The 17626-nt window shown below is 45.0% G+C and overlaps 1 protein-coding gene and 1 non-coding gene across 2 annotated transcripts in view; both read right to left on the bottom strand.

The window, feature by feature from the left end:
- HS1BP3 (HCLS1 binding protein 3) overlaps positions 1–9630 on the bottom strand; it is a 56866-nt gene extending 47236 nt beyond the window's left edge. Inside the window, exons 1-2 of the mRNA XM_038132657.1 lie at positions 9033–9630; positions 2889–3054 (exon numbers count right to left, since the gene is read on the bottom strand). Of these exons, the coding sequence (XP_037988585.1) occupies positions 2889–3054; positions 9033–9391 (525 nt within the window). The 5' untranslated portion in view covers positions 9392–9630. The remainder of the gene's footprint in view (positions 1–2888; positions 3055–9032) is intronic.
- Positions 9214–9295, bottom strand: TRNAS-AGA. Its single transcript has one exon. It is a non-coding gene; the product is annotated as a tRNA-Ser (tRNA).
- Positions 9631–17626: the final 7996 nt, after the last annotated feature.

Here is a 17626-nt window from a genome sequence, read left to right as displayed (position 1 = left end):
GGCAGTTTCAAGAAAAGCAAAAAAATATGTCCCCTCTCTCTTATTCTGCCCATTCTGCTCCAGAAGAGGCACACAGTAGTTTCTCCTTCCTCCTTCAGATGTCTCGTCTCACTATGCTCTGATATAAATTTGATGTGGTAGATCTGCTGCCCATGGCAGCCTCGTTCTCTGCTGTTCCTCAGGTACCTCTCTTACACTTCACTGCAACTCTGGGGAAGGGCCACAGCTCTTGTTCGTGCTGCTCCAGCATCCAGCAGAACAGGGCAGTGCAGACACTCTGGGTGCAACCCGCCTTCCCCAGCAGCCACAGGCTTGGCGCTTCTCTCCAGGTTAAGCCACCTGTCTACACACATGAGGTGTCAGCTCCCATGACAGTTATTGGTGAAAGAACATTTTGGTGAAATGTGACTGAAGCTCAACTCACCTGAACACGGGCAGCCAGTGGCACCTTGGATGCTGCACCATATTCTCTTTGCTGTTTCAGGGCAGTGCCAATGTCTTTATGTCCTCTGTCACTCCTGTCAGTCCTGTTCACACACCTACAGTAATTTAGGGTTTCTCAAATGGTACAAGATGTTTATGTTACGCAAAGTGGGTTCCCCCACCTCACAGATGCTCAGCTACATCCTTTTCAGCAGCACTGCACCGATGGGGATGGGAGTTTAGAAAACCAAACACAGATATCTGCAGACTGTTCTGCACACAAAAAGGCATCCCATGCTATCTGAGATGCTTTGGGGCATCCAAAGGTCTTGTGTGCAGCAGGTTAATACCACACAAGATCTATAGGAAATCCAGAACTTCTCAAGGCCAGGTGGAAAATCTCAGGGCACCTCCAAGTGCACAGTGATTTGTGTGCAACTCTACTGACCCTTAAGCATTTCAGCCTGGGATGAAGCCCCCCACTGCAGCTGTCTACAATGCAGATACTTTCCCTTTACGGTCAAAGAAGAGAGCCATTTCCAGAGGATGAGTCACATCATTCCCCTCCTCCCCACTGACCATATAAGCATGGACAGACTCAGATTAAAATATCCAACTTACAGAGAGATAAGTTACGACAGGTGAATCCCTCTGTTCCCTCCAGTAATACACACAGACAAGACTCATCGGAATGAATCGATGGAAAGCATCCATCCTCAACCTCCCAGCTCACGGTTTTAAATTACTCTCACACAACAAACTATATAATATATCATATTTAGTCAGCTGAAAAAAATGTAACTGATGAGATAAATGTTATTCTCGTCAGGCTCCACCAGTTTTCTTCTTCATGAAGAATGAAATGTCAGGAGACCTCACCAGAGGAGAAATCAGGAATGTTCATTTCACTTGAGAAGAGCAACTGAGTGCTGAAAATCCTCCCAGAGACACATGGGAACAGACAACCCCAGCAAGCAGAGGGGCCGCAGTACAAAGTCTGTTTCTCCTCTTTACAGACAAGCTGATTTTATCAACTTATGATGCAAATGAAATGATGCAAATGATGCAAAATGAAGTTAGATGACGAGAGCCCAGTTTAACACCTCAGGTGTAGCCAGATTCCTTCTTCCACAGAGCTATGTGGAAAAATTACATAATATAAGCAGGCATTGCTGCATGAAAAAAAGCAACTGCACATCCTTGTCTCTTATCTGCCCCGTCTGGCCCTTCCCTGCCCTAAAAGAAACTTTAATGATATTGTGCATGTCACAGGCTTAGGGAACAGGTGTAAATCAGTACTACAAAACAAACCCCAAAATACCCATTTTTAGCTAGGAGCAGTTCCTCAGCTGACATTGTGGAATAGCCACATAACACTGGCACACAAAAGGAAACACTGCAGAAGCGAGAACAAGCAGTTAGGGAAGAGGATGGTGAACAGAACAGACTCCTATGCCAGCATTGCTGCTTTTACCATAGTTATATATAGCACAAGGTATGGAATAAATGCAGGAGATCTCATTTGTTGTGAAGCATTTTTTTACAACACTGCCAGATATTTATCTGCAAATCAGATTGTTTAAATAGGCCTTTATCAACTATCTTCTACAAAGTGTGAGTTCCACTACAGGTCATAATCTACCAGGTAACCACACACTCACATCACTCTGACATTACAGTTACTGCCAAAACATCTGAAAAGAGCAGATGGTCACAGCATGGAACAAGGTGTGTCCCCTTATGGTCAATGGACACAGAAATGCACTTCTTGGGAGTGGTTCAGCAGGCAGCTAAAGAAGATCAAACAGAACACCCTAAATGCACCTTTTCCCATCAGCTTGACAGACAGTCCCAGGGGCAATAGCTTAAGTGGATGTGCACATGCCATAGATGAGATTAATTTCACCTGTTTTAAGTCATGTGCTGTGTTTTCAAACCTTTACTCTGCAGGTATAGTGAAAAAGACAATCCAGCTAAATAATCTTTTATATGGACACTTCCTTGTAAACCTCTCTTACTAAGGATTTTAAAAGCTGTGTCCAGGTAACAGACCCATTCAAATAAGCTACTATATATTTATTTAATATTTCTGCTACTATATATTTATTTAATAGTTCTGTACAAAGTCTAGTACTGATACATATATTAGAGAAACTAATTTGTAGCAGAACTTACAAAAAGTTTAACTGGTTTCTATTTGTAGATCCATAATGAAAAATGCTTTAAAGGCAACAACAGTCATCATCACTTTTAGCTCCTGGAATAAAAAGTTCAATTACTGTGTGGATAATGGAATATGCATAATGGAATAGGAATTGCAGAAATGGTACAGACTGTGTTGTCCTACCAAGGACCTTGACCTGGAGAGGCTGTGATTGATGATGAAGCATCTGCTGCATCACGACAGAAATAAGCAAAGCTGATTAAGGAAACAATCACTAACACAGGTCAGATGAAATATTTACCATAAATTGAACCACATCTTCAGGCTTGTGCTTTGCTGATTTGAAGGCAGCCAGTCGGGTAACAACAACAATGTGATACTCGACATGGCCAGACATCATCTTCCCACGGATTTCCTGGTATTCCGGCACTGACAAATCCAGCCCCGTGTGCGTATTCTGAATTTGCCTAGGGAAGAAAATACACAGAGTTCAGGCACTGGCACTGCCACAAAGACTTTTAGCTGTCCCTCTCCCAGTTAGAAGCCCAAGAAAACCAATGCAAAGGTTCTCACTGGAACAGGACATCACATAGACCCTGCCCCCAACACTTCCTACTCTGTAACAAGACCAACTGGGACAAGCCTGTTTCCTTTTTCCATCCCAAAGCACATGCCACGAGCCACTGCAGGCAACATGCCAAGGAACACAACATTTCTGTGAAGAGATTCTGTGGATTCACTCAGAATGGGACTTCACTTGCAGGAGCTGAAAGTGCTCTTAGCCCAGCACGGCAGGTGAGAAGATCCAATGATCTCTCATCAGGTTTATTCTGAGACAAAGGTCTGTTCATAGTGACTCATGCCGAGCCCTACCCACCTCTCCTTTATCTAAGGACATTCCCAGAAATTACAGAGACACAGTAACTGAAAGGTGCCATGAAAGAAAGAAGGAGCTCCCTGGAGCACAGGGACAACTTGAGGTTTGCGAAGAGACAATTGGGCAAGTGGATTAAAGCCGAAATACAAGGGAAGCTGCTGGACAAGACTGATGGGCCAATCACAGTTTCCACTTGCGAAGATCCTTGAGGAAGATTAGACAAACATCAGGACGGAGCAAGTTAAAGGAGAACATGATCCCTCAGAGCTGCCTTCTGCTTTTGACTATCTGATACACAGTCTTGTTGCCAAACAGCCTAAAGGGCACACTAGCCAAAACATCTTGGCTTTCCCACAGAAGATCCTACTGGAAACAGAACTACCTGTCCTTTAACTACCCAGTTAAATAGCATTAACCTCTGAGAGCTGCCAGCAGTCATAACCACCCATGGTTCCTCCTGGAGGAAAATGCAACACGGGAGTTGCTGCTGCAGTTTATTCAATGCATTTTTTTCCTCCTGACCGCTTCAGATCTACAGAACTGTGGTGTCACCTTCCCCCTGGATTGCCACCTGAAAATATTTATGACGTTTTTGCAAGAGGAATGCCAGATCATACTAGAGTGTTCACACGTCAAGTGTAAGGCCAAGCAGTTGCTGTTGGAGCATTGATTGGTACATTTAATGAAATAAACAGTCTGTTTCAATAGCCTGAAAATGAAAACTGATCAAAGATCCCTTCCCCAAAGTTACCCTGTGCCAAGACACAGACCACTCACTGTCGCTGGAACCAAGTATTCTGCCAGAATCAGAAGTTCACCACGCAGATCATTGAATACCCTCTGAACACATCTCTGAGTACATTCTTCCTATGTGTGAGTGAATGTTTTTCAGAGAAATCAGAAGGGACCGCTTAAAAGAAAACCAAACTAGGATTATTAAACATTTCTTCTGCCCTTTTAAACCTTAACCATGAGGATTATCAAGTTCCATCTTCCCTGAATTTCCTGTGGACTGCAGAGTTCTCGTGGAATTCTTACCTCTTCCTTCAGGAAGTTTAGATTCATTAACACAGGTGCCCTTTCACCTAAGGATACACAATGCATAGAACTTAATATAGCCTTTCAAGAGGCTTAAACAATCTAGTTGCAAACAAAGTTTCAAAAGATTCCTCTCATCATGTCAAAACTTGATCAGTTCTTATGAAACTTGAGCTTCCCCAGGAAGGCAACCTCTGAATCTCTAATTCAAAGCTTGAATAAAAAGCCTTTCAAAGAGAGTATCTTGAGAGTTCCTGATAAATAGGATAACAATAAACAAGGACACAGCCCCAGTTTTGTACCCAACCCTCTTTGCAAGCCATATTTAAAGCATTGGGGCTTTAACAAGAGCTCTACCATCTCCAGTGTTTTGATGATGCTATTCTGTCTGCTCTGATTCTGTTCTCATGCTCTGCCAGTCAAGGACTTCACTTTACACATCCAGACAAAATTTTGTTCTCAGTTACAAGTGGCTGGCTCTAAAACACAGGACCAGTAGTGCCTATGTGCGAATACACACGTGCCTGGCTTTCACACAGCAGCCTTGGGACCTGTGAGTAACAACCACCATCTGGAACTCCTCTGCCTCTTTCAGCAGCAGCCAAAATGCTGCCTCTAAGGGCATCTGCCAGTAACACCAGCTGGATCTGGACTTTTTTAGAATATACCTGCAGCAGAGGATATGCTCTTAGAAGAGACTTACAGCTCACAATAGCCCTAAACACTATTAAGACCACCAGAGGACTTTGCCCATTGTGGCACGCTGTATAAAGAAGCAACTCCTCATCTGCAACCACCAATGCCTCCACCCTAAATCTGCCCCCAAGAATTCCTGGAAATATGGGCAGTAAATTAAGCCACATGATGGGGACTTGAGATAAGATAAAGGCAGTACTATTGTCCAAGTTATCTCAAGCCTAAGGAGAGGTAAACAAGAGCGGGGGAGAAGAGTGTAACACTGCAAGGAGTCCATGGAGAAGGCCAGCTCAGCAACCGTGCTGAAGGTCAGCTCTTGACTGGAGACCACAGTCCACTGACTCAAAAGAAGAGACACACTGAGCACAGGACATTCACACTCACATGTAGGCCTGAGGGTATTTATCCCTTCTGATGGGGCATAACAGGCTCAACTACACAGGCATGAGAGGCAGCTCTCATGTCTTAAAAGGTGTCATAAACCAGCAAAGTCACCCAAAGCACCCCCAGATTTATTTCTGGGCCATCAGAGGATCGTACATGATTCACACTGTAGCAAATGACAGTGCAAAACTCCACCCTGCAGGGGAGGTGCTTGGGCATGCCTATATATACCTGAATGCATATTAACCCATTAAACTTTATGTTTTGTGGGACCCTTACCACCAAAAAGGGTGAAAAAGGACCAACAAAACGCTGCGAGATCCACAAGGCTACTGATTCTCTTTCTACCTAATTGTTCTCTCTCTGCCTTTTCCCCCTCCCTCTTTTCTGTGTCTTTGTCTCTCACACATTTAACTTAATAAAATCTGCATTATTGATTTTAGCATATGATCTCACTTGCACGTTATTTTGGGTAGAAGCATCTCTCTGTGATAATCACAATACTCAGATCTTAACAGCTCTCCAGACGTACAGTCACTCAGGGGTTGTGACTGCAGCCGCGGCAGCAAAAGGTCTGTCCCTCATACCCAGGAGTGACTTACTAACCCAGGGAAGTGTGAGAGTTACCAGCCCTTGAAAGGATGTGTGGATGCGGCACTTGGGAACAGGGTTTAGTGTAGACATGGCAGTGCTGGGTTAACGCTTGGAGTTGATGATCTTAAAGGTCTTTTCCATCTCAAATGAGTCTGTGTTTCTACTTCTGTTAACACAGAGTATAAATGACTAATTAACCTGCTTTTCACCTCTAATTTAATAAAAGGAGTAATGACCACTGAACCATCCTCAATGGCCTTTAGCTGAAAACAGCAACCATGCAGAGGTGTTCTGAGATGACATAATGACAACTTCACTGTAAGAGCTGCTGCATTAGAGAGTTCTGAAACTGCAATGAAGTTAATAAGTATCTTATCTATACCCAGGGTTTTTCTTTTAAAGTTGTTAGAAGTCTGTGCTAGAATGTCATGGAAAAGGATTAGAGGGAGGGGGAATAGCTACATTTTTATTTGTTTGCTTTAGGGTTTATGATCACTTTCATTATCATCTCCTACAGGAAACCCAGCCCTATTATCTTCTATACCAATAGGATTTCTTTTTAAATATAAAACTGATTCTAAACAAACAGAAATCAGCGGGGAGGCTGAGACAAACAGAGCATACTATCCAAAGTGCTCCCTAGTTCTTGTAATGCCTTCAAAATAAGCAGCCTTAATGTTTTAACTAATTAAATACTGTTATTGTTATTCAAACAGAATCAGCACCTGCAAACCCCAAGACAGAATATAGTTTCACTGCATTTTTCACAAAAACAAATATAACAAATTATTTTTCATTTGTAGCTTAAAAATAAAAAAGGCAGCAAAAGGAGAAAACTGGTTGTTTAACTTGGACATACAGGTTTATTGCTTCTACTCTTTATTTGAATCTAGCTTATCTCCAGTTTACACTTCTGTCTACAAAACAGACAGTTCACCAGAGACCTGGGCACATGGTTAACCTTCCTAACAGGAATCACTTCACCCAAATACAAGGAGGCCATTCATACCAGCGACACTGCTGTGAATCAGACCATTGCACAATCAGATCATGCTGGACTGGCTCAGAACAGAGGAAGTGCAGACTATAAAGGTCAGCTGAACTGAGCAGCTTCCACAGTTCACGGAAGAGCTGGGTTTTCACTCCTGGTTTTTTTTATTTCCATATAATAATTAAATTATATTTTAATTAATCTGCTTTCTGTACTGAAAAGCCAGCATGGGGGGTGGCTAATAGCCACCTCCACAAAGAAAGTAAAACAAGAGATGCAAGTGCTGTGACCAGAGAAACATTTATTCCAGTATCTGTGTGGCCAGGAGAGCAGAGTCTGTGCTTCCTGCCAGCAGCACCCAGCTCCAAAAACCTCTCTCCAGAGGGGACCAAACTGTGACATCCCTGGTCATCACAGAAGGAAAAAAAAAAAAAATTGTACAACTAGTTTTATTTATTAAGTGAAGGCAAAGTACTCACCAAATAGTTTATTTCTCTGTATAGTCTAACTACAAGTATACAGATTTTATAGGCTCCCCAGAGAAGTGATCACAGCACCAAACTTGACAGGGTTCAAGAAGTGTTGGGCAATGCTCTCAGGCACATGGTCTGATCCTTGGGATGTCCTGAGCCGAGCCAGGAGTTGGACTCAATGATCCAATTCAACATATTTTGTGATTCCATGACTTACATTACCACAGCAACTAGGAATCCTATTCCCAAAACAATGTGGAAAAGGGCACAACTATACAGCTATTTTACCTCAGAAGCTAGAAAGTATGTTTGCTTGCTAAAGTCTTAATCCCACACATACATATATACCCAATTTTATCACTGAAAGCATTCCAGTTTCAGTGGGACAATTTGCAAGTGGGTCTTTTTCAATCTAACAACTGGAAAATTAATCCAGGTGTTTGGATTTCCATTTCCAAGGCTGAACTTAATATAAAGTCAGTTCTACAAAACATCTGTTAATCACATTAGATACATGTGAAGGTTCAAGGCCACTGCTTCAAGGGAAGACCGGGCCTGATACAGACAAATATTTAAGGATTAAAATAATGACTTTGAAGTTAAAGTGACTGAAATAGTCATTATTTATGTCCAAGAAGGTAAGGACTTTGCTGAATCAACACTTCTGCTTCTCATGTCTCATCTGATAGCAAATTGCTTTCATGTGGTCTCATGGGGATAAAAAAAAATAAAAAAAATAAAAAGGAGAGAGAGAAAGAGAGCTATCAATTTCCCTATAAAAGACTGCCATAAGCATTTTCTTCTTGAGGTAATTCTCATCAGGATTCCTTTACCACACTTAGGAAGAACAGGGTTTAAGAATTTAATGGAGAAGAGCGCCCCTGCACTACGCAGGGGACAGCTTCGAGGAGGTGGGACAGGAGCACAAATAAACTCTTTCTGCCCATCCCTGGGCTCCAGCCAGAGCGGGCACGAGGAGGGGCACGGGATACAGGGCACAGCAGCGGGAATGGGCACCAGCCAAAGCACACCTCAGGATGAATTCTAATTCCTCCCCGCCCACCTCGAAACGCCGACAAGGAAAAGATGGGTCCGGAGGGCGACAGCACCTCACGCTGCGCCAGAGTGGACGGCAAAATCCCAAGAGAAAAAGGCACACAGGACAGGGCAGGGATCTCCCCGGCTGTGGAATGCAGGAAAACTGGAGAACGTTCGAAGTGCCCCGGGGCAAACCCACACAGCAGCACCGGGCTTCCCCTCAGCCTCCGCCGCCCCGCGCTCCTTCCTTTGCTTGTCCTTCCCTGTCTCCTTGCCCTTCCCTCTCTCCTCGCCCGCTCCCGGCCGGGCTGCCCCGCCGAGGCCGCGGTTCGCTGCCCGGCCCGTCCCCGGTACCTGCTGGTGGCCAGCACGGCGGGCGCCGGGCCGCGCTGCTCCATGGCCGCGGGAGGAGGGCCCGCCTCCCTCCCGGGGCTGGACCGGCCGCCCTGCCGGATGTCAGGCGCCGGCGGCTCCGGGGCAAAACGAGCCGGGGGAAGAAAGCGTCCGGCACGGGGAAGAAAAGAGGAGCGCGGCTCGTAGTCGGCAGGATTCGAACCTGCGCGGGGAGACCCCAATGGATTTCTAGTCCATCGCCTTAACCACTCGGCCACGACTACACCGACGGGCGGGAGTGCCGCCGCATCAGCCACACTAACTCGTCCCGCAATTCCTCTTCCTCCCGGGACCGAAACTTCCCCCGAGCCTCGGTGCATCCCTGGGCGCTTCTCTTCCTCCTCGCGGGAAACAGCTCGCACGCATCTCCCGCTGACACCATGGGCACGGCGCTGCTTCCCCAGCCGCTTCCCGAGCAGCGCCAGCCGGGTGTAAGGCACGGCCACCCCCGCAGCCCGGCCACACACCTGGGAGCGGCTGTGTGTTCCGAAGTTTATTTTGGGAATGAAGAGGGAAGCAGCTGGTCCTTGTGCTGCCCCTCAGGCACCCGCGGCAGGGCTGGGCAGCCCTGGTTTGTTTGCAGGCTGCTGGGCGTACCCGGCCCATGGTGCTCCTGCAGGGAAGCGCGTGGGGAAAAAGCTTCGCACCGGGCACAGCTTCGTGGAATCACGGAATTACGAAATCGTTATGGTTGGAAAAGACCTCTAAGATCATGGGATCGAATCGTTTACCCATCTACCATGGTCATCTCTAAACCATAACCCTAAGTACTGCAGCCACGTGTTGATTTGAACACTTCCAGAGACAGCAATTCCACAACTTCCCTGAGCAGCCTGTCCCAATGCCTGACCACCCTTTCACTGAAGAATTTTTTCCTTATATCCAATTTAAACCTCTTTAGGTGCAACTCGAGGCTATGTCTTCATCTGTCACTTGTTACTTGGGAGAAGAGACCGACCCCCACCTGGCTGCAGCCTCCTTTCAGGTGCTTGTAGAGAGTGATAAAGGTTCCTCCTTTTCTCCAGGTTAAACACCACCAGCTCCCTCAGCTGCTCCTCATCACAGTTGTGCTCCAGACCCTTCTCACCAGCTCTGATGTCCTTCTCTGGACAGATGGAAATCCCAGCCAGGGAATACTATAAAAGTGATAAAAACCAGATGCTGACACTGCATCAGTCCAGCCAGCCTCCAAATAGGCTCAGCACCTCAAGTGGGAGTGTCTCCAGAGAGAAGCAGCAGTGTCCCCAGAGAGGAGCAGCCTTGAAAGATGACATAGAGAGTGGATTAAGACTTTTCATCCCGGAAAGGAGCAGTTGGAGGAGTTTGGGAGTGATGGAAATGTCAAAATAAAGAGAGGTCCAAAGTGGCAGACGCAGAACAATCTTTTGATGCTTGTGGTGAAACAAGAAATCTGGAACATGAAACTCACAAGTCAAAACAAAAAAAAAGGGAGACTTCATAGGTGGGGTTCCTTCCTAAATCCCCATTGTTTTCTCTCCCTGCCACTACAAACCTTTTGTTAAGCAGAGTGTAAACACCACCACCCTGCAGAAAGCTGCAGCCTTTCTGGCACAGGAGTTGCAGTTTCCAGAAGTGCTGCAAGCCACCAGAAAGTGCTTTTACAACATGAATCGTTCTCGTGTGGCTTCTGAAGGGTTAAAAACCCCTGGGTGGAGTTCCTGAAAGCATAAAATGAATAGTTTTATAGCTAAACAAATTGCTTCTCTAATGGCATTTGTATTCCCATTTGACTTCCTGGATAATGCAATTTATTCAGATAGTAACAAGGAGTAAGCAGATGGCAGTTTGCTGTCTGAGACAGCAAAAATAGAGCAGGACCTGAGCCCATGAGTTCCCACTGAAGCTTGTCGTGCTTGCTGAGCAGTGTCCTTCCAGATGTTGCCAAGTGCCTGTGAAGGTGCTTCAAAAGCTTGGAATTTTCTCCCCAAACAGAAGTGTCTGCTTGGCCCCAGTGAGGTGCCACTCTCTGTCCTGGAGAGGCTGTGTATGCTGTGTCTGTGCACTCGTGAAGAGGTCTGAGCACTGCCTGTTTATCTGATTTCCTAACAAGTCTTATCATACATGGCATTTTTATAACTCCACAGCCTGTATCATTGTAACACAGGAATAAAACAAGTGTCTCAGTGGTGCTAAATCTGAAGTTGTGGAAATAATCAGCTGATTTTCCCACAAGGTTATGGCAGGGTCTTTGGTCAGATAGTGACTGTGAAGAGTGAACCTCTGCATAAAAGGTGGACACAAATCAAACCTGTCAGGAGAAAACTAATATGCCAATAGAGCTATCTGCAGGAGCTAAGCATGAATTTGCCTCTTTGAAAAGCAAGCTCCCAGAATACTTGAAGTTTGATTCCCATGTTGCTTTGGATGCTACACAGAAAATTTATTCCACTGAACCAATTTTTGGGCTCAGTTATCCACTGGAGACCTGCAGGGAAAAGCCTGTGGGAGAATGTCCAAAGAATCTGAGAACCAATCCCAGTAATAGTCATCACTTATAAACTTACATTTTCCTACCTACTACTTGGGTTATCTTCAGCTGTTCCTCTCTCTTTCTTGGTCCCCTTTGCCTCAGTAAAATTCTCTAGGAGCAAAGGAAAGACAAAGAAACTCTCTGAAGTTTCAGGACTATTTTCTTTGGGATTTATGGCTTTTTTCCCTGCCTCTTAGCTCTGCAGTACTGAATGGTATGGCACGTTGCTTGACGTACTTTTATCCATTCTTTTTCTGTTTTATTTTCCCTTTCATTCCATACCCTCAACAAACTCAATCTACATATTCATGCAGCCTGTGTCTGCTAGCCTTATTTATGCACAGCCTCTGTAGTAAAACTATTAATTAATTTGCACAGAATAACTGCCTAAATAGAAATGCATGTTCTTTTACTGCAGGTGTGTGTGGTGCTGTACTAGACCCTCTGTGGTTTCTGCATAAATGAGGCAAGGCCAGAGATGGGGCAAGGCTCCAAGTGGGAGAAGATACTCGAAGAAAAGATAAGTCAGATTTCAGTCAAAAGCTTCTGGAAAGTGAAGGAAAAGAATGAGTGGGAGACAAGCTCAATAGGAGGTTGAAGGAATTTTTTTTTTTTTGTCTTCCAGATGTCTGAGCATTGGGAAGTGTCTATGTAAGAGGAACTCATGCTGGAAAATGGTGTCATCCAGGAAGACTAAATAATATCCCTCCCAACACAGATATAATGGAGAAGCCAGGTTTTAAACAAAAAGTTTGTGGGGAGATGCATATAACCTCTTTTACTAGAGGTGTTGCTGTTTCATGAGTCAAGTGGCTGTTTCTGGTTTTACTACCACCATCATAAAAAATCTTTTGGCTGTCATTTCACAGAAGCAAAAGGAAATGGAGTTATTCTTAAAACTCAAAACTCAGATATCTACTGTAAGTAAATCCCAACTGCAATACAATATCCTTATAAATGTCATGATTTTGGGATGCCTTTTGAACATTTGGGTCCAGCAGTATGGTTCTGCTGGTCTGGGAGTACCTACTACATAACTGTTTTATGCCTTGTGTTCTGAGCTGACTTCCTTGATAACCTTGTTTTCACACTGACATAGTCTAGGTTTCCACTTCACCCGGTTGCTTATCGCTTTGTGCTATGAAACAAGAATATTTTCCCTCAGAGCTGCCATGTCCAGCACTGGCAGGGCTTTCAGAGCAAAGGGCTGCTGGAGGCTCAGCAGCAGCTGTGAAATGAGTCCATAAAATTTTCCCCCACTTCTTTCTTCACTTCCATGACCAATGTTTCTACTCTCCTTCCACAGTACCTCTGCTCTTCTAACTGCTGACTACACACAGGACCAGGAACTGCAGGTGTTTCCTTCAACACAGGGAAAAGCACTGAAAAACAGTGTAAAGGGATGTAGGTGGTTCTTGTGCTTGAGTCAGCTTTTACCAGATGAGGTGGGCATCCCCTGCCACCCTGCACTGCTGTCTCATCAAACCTCTGCCCTGAAGTGTCACAGACCCGGGAGACCTGGCTTTGAGTCCCCCTCCCAAACTCTGCTCCCAGACACTCAGCACGGGCCCATGGTGTGTGGGTATTACAGAACCAATGGTCAGACACTCAGCTGAGAGTGTCTTAGGCTCAGGGACAGCCCATCGGTTTGGTTCGCCTCTGGATCCGTTTTCTGTCCACTAGAGAGCACTCAAGTACCACCTATAGGCACGGGACACTGGTGCTGACTGCAATCCCCAGCTGTGTCTCATCGTGCTGGCTTGCATGAGGCAGAGTTAATTTTCTTCATAGCATCTGCTAAACCCTGGCACCCCCGCTTTGGGAGCCCACTGCCCAGCCCCTGTTTGGCACCATTCACTCGCGCACACAATCCCACCAGCTCCAGGATAACGCTCAGCTCGTGCTCACAACCTGACTCTGGGACCAGTTACACTGGGATTTTCTACAGAGCTATAGTCAGTCAGTGATGTGCTTGCAGTTAGGACTGATGTTTGTATCTACTTTTGATACACAGTTTACTCCCAGCATTAACTTTCACTGACACACAGCCCAGAGGGGTTTTCTCAGCCACCTGCCTCAGCATGCATGCATGGGACCGAGTGGTTTGAAAAAGGGGAAGAATGGCCACCTGTGCTCGAGGGCTGCTCACCAGCCATCTCCAGCAGGCACTGAGGTCCCACAAAGGGTTAAAGCAAGGAAGAAAAACTTTTCAGAGCCTGTTAGAATATTGAGTGATTTGTGGCTGGGGTCTGTTCATTCTGTTCCATGCAAACGGACTGCAGCCCTACAGTTTAATCCCCCTCTGTTCTTCACAGGGGCACGGGGAGATGAAGGGTCTCCATCAGGGTCAAGGTGTGACCCCATGAACTCATCCCAGGGTCATGTCTGTCTCCTGTACACTGAGCAGGGACCAGATCTTGCAGCATTGCATCCCTGCCTGGGTGTGATTCTTGGCAGCTCGTGGATTTGCTTTTCATCTCCTCAAAGCAGCAGGAGAACAACAGTGAGTTTATAAGCCCAGAGGAAATTGTCCACCAAGTTTTGAATCCCTGGCAGAGGACTGTAGCTGTAATCATGGCAGGATGAGGGGAAATCAGAGCCCTGCTTAGGGTATAGTAAATAAAATGTGGGGGGAAAAAAGCAAGGGCATATTTAAAAACAAAATAAATCAGCTATGGAAACACAGTTTAAAAGCTGAACATGGAACTTTTCTCCAGCCTTGATTTGGGAGAGATGCAATATAATTTCATTACTGAAAAAGGCTGCGCTAAGAGTCCAGTGAGATGATCACTCATTTATCACTCCTAACACTATTTGTTTTCAGATGACAATTACAAAACCCAGATGTGAACCACTAGGAGATTTTATATTAGGACTGGGCTTCTCAGTGAGTTTCAAAGGTAGCCAAAATGGTAGATTTAAAGTTCACTCTTGTTATATGATGTGGTAAGGTTGTTGATAGCCTGTCATGGCAGCCTTTTAATCTACACACCTCCTAAACTCAGTATAGATTTATTCTGGAGAGAAGGGAGCAGAGTTATAGAGCTGTTATTCATTATGCCTCATGCTTTCCTCCCTGCTTTAAACATTTAACCTGTAATATGATGAGCCACATGTCAGGAATAATCTAGTATAAACCATAGGTAATCCCTGCTGAAAGATAAGCCTGGCTCTTGACCTGCTGCAGCCCTGGAATTAAAATTCCACCTTTCTTAAGTTTGGGGGTCCTAGGTAAATCACAGATAAGTTTCATGGTAGCCAGTGAGGAAGAAAAGATGAGATTTCCTGGTTTGCCTCAGTTTAATAAAACCAAACCCTAAAATGTAGAAAATTGTCTGAGTTGTTCAAAAATCACATCTACAGTAGATAGATACAGTGATTTTATTTTTTTCCCCCAAAGAAACCACAGTTTTTGGGGAGTTAAGTCTTTACATAGCAGCAATGGAAAGTTTATTTCTCCAGTCCAGGAAAAGTGAAGGAACAGTCAATAACTGCACAAGTTTCCATCTAAATATGTTGCCAAGTTTTTCAAGTCTGTCTTCACCAAACACCTGACCAAAGCTGGTGCCCAAGGATTTTACCATCACTTCCCTCACTCCCACCAAATAAGCTCTGGAGGTGTTTATGTTTGTGCTCAGTTATTTAGTTGGAGATAAGCAAGAGCCCAAGGCCTGCTTGGTTTTGGTGCTGGCTCCTGGTTGCTCATTACTCACGTGAAAGTGTGAAAGTGACTCCCTTTATGCAGATTCCTGACCGTAAGTGTAAAGGCTGAGAGTGATGGAGACCCAGGCTTCTCTGCTGAACTACCCACCAGAGCACAGTGTGAACCATCCTGGTTAGAGCTGGCCAGGTTTTGTTCCTGGATTTCCTTTTAAAATTAGGAAACCTTTCAGGGTCATTGTTGGAACAGTTCCTCCATTTTATGAGTGATTCTGGACCTGACTGAAATTCTCCCAAAAGGAAAAATTTCAACTTTCGGAATAAGGAAGAAAAAGAAAAAGGGCTGGGAGGTGAAGGGGTGTTAATATGTTATTCTTCAGCGCCTCTTCCTAAAAAGGTGTGTGCCATTGCTCTGTCTGTTGCTCCATGAATCTGCCAGTCTCTGTAGCTGCTCCCCACTGAAAAACACTGCAGAAACTCAATGACCCATTTTAACCAAGCACAACAGAGGAGGAAATGGCTGGACAACTTTCAGCTCCTCCAACCACTGTAAAAACCTGGCAGCTCAGTAGGTGAGAGGCCAGGATTTGTGTCCCTCCAAGGGAAAAACTGAGGCATAAACTCAGCAGATACCTGTTTGATTTGGCTCACCGGTCTCTTCTCGTATACCTCCAGAGTGTGATGGAAATAAAAGGCAAGTACAATGCAGGCTTTTTGGTAAACTGAGTCACATTGGTTCTGCTGCAATTTTTTCAATCCAAGATGACTAATTTGGCAGATGCCATGAGAGCCATTTCAATGGCCCAACTTTTTCTAGGTGACTGCAAGCCAGGATAGAGCGACCCAGTTGTCCAAGGAGATCTGCAAGATGTCTCTGTCTCGTAGCACAGTCAGTACAAGCCATCTCATCAACCAGTCATTCATACACAGCTGTGGTAGGAAGGTGAACATTTTCCAGGTCATTGCTCTTTCTTTCAGGAGCTGAGTTTATCTCACAGATGTTTTACTACAAGCATTTTGAGTCAGATGCTCTGATGCTTACCTAGAAAGTGGCTAGCAGATTCTGGGTTTCCCCAGGTCATGGACATGGGTATTTACATTCAAGTTTTTAATTAAGATATTTGTGTTGCAATTGTAAAGGTGTTATGAAGCAATAACTACTTGCCTGTCTGGTGTCACACGAGGAGATTATTCTTACTTTAAATTAGATTTTGACCTGCACAGCATCTTGCTCTGTGCTGACCTCGTAGACTGGCTTTGTAGTCAATGGACAAAAGGAAAAATTCTGATCCAAAGGGTGGCAGAGCTGATGTGTGTCTAACAAATCTCATGTTGTAGATGAAGTGAAATGAATCTACCCTAAATACTTCTTTATCACACTCCTCCAAAACAGTGAATACTAAAGTGGCACTATATGGGTGTTGGAGATTTTAGAGAAGTGGGTGATTGTGCTTCAGAAAGACAGAGGACAAAAACATCCCCAGAGAGAGATGTAGCCTTTTATGGTACAGTGGTGTAGCAAACATTTTGGATATTTTTATCATGAGTCAAATTTTCAGCTTTGTGTAGTGCAAGAAGCAACCACCACCTGGTGAGAGAAACAATCAGCCTGAGGAGAATGGAATTGAAGTCTCCTTGGGAGAGCACATTGTTCAAGCTGGTCCTACAACCAGCTGGTTTTATTCCTGGTTCATATGATGGAGCCTAAGCTGGAATCAGTCACTGGGGTGTTCAAAGCTACAATTACAAAACCAGAATGGCAATTGCTACCCGAACATTGCACAGTCAGGGGAAGTGGTCCCAGTGGGCATTGCTGAGTTGGGAAGTTAAAAGGCACATGCAGGAATTGAGAAAAAGCTGTTTGTATGCAAGGTGCTCTTCCTTCCTGACACTCCACCAGGAACATCCATTCCAATCCTGTGCAAGGTTGTAAATACAACTTTAGTATTTCCTTAATCCTTTTCCCAGGCTGCCCACAAGAGCAGTCAGGGACCTGTTGCAAAAGAGAGGGAAAAACTAAGATGGGAAGGAGTGTGGCTGTCCCAGGGTCCCAGCCAGCCCTGGCTGAGCTCCCTTCCCAAGGCAGTGTTCTTCACTGCTCTTGCTGCCAGCTTCTCAGCTCCCCACCAAATACCAAGGGCCCAGACCATTCTTCCAAGAAGAAAAGCCACTGTTTCTTGGCTGGCTAAGGTTCAGCCCAGACATGCTGGAATAAGCTTTTGAAGGAATGAAGGCAATGCCACAGACAATCCTGACAATGACCTAGGTTTTCTACACACAAGCCCATCAGGTACCCTGCCCTGATCTCCAGGGTCTCCAGCGTTTCATTTACCCAAGAAAATTAAATAGTGCCAGGGAGCCAGGTCAGCATTGTCACAGAGTTAAGAGGGTCTCTGATGTGATT

Source organism: Motacilla alba, chromosome 3 (genome assembly GCF_015832195.1).
Source record: "Motacilla alba alba isolate MOTALB_02 chromosome 3, Motacilla_alba_V1.0_pri, whole genome shotgun sequence".
Classification (NCBI taxonomy): Eukaryota; Metazoa; Chordata; class Aves; order Passeriformes; family Motacillidae; genus Motacilla; species Motacilla alba.
The sequence above is the reverse complement of the archived record's forward strand: the minus strand, read 5'-3'. Positions and strand labels throughout refer to the sequence as shown.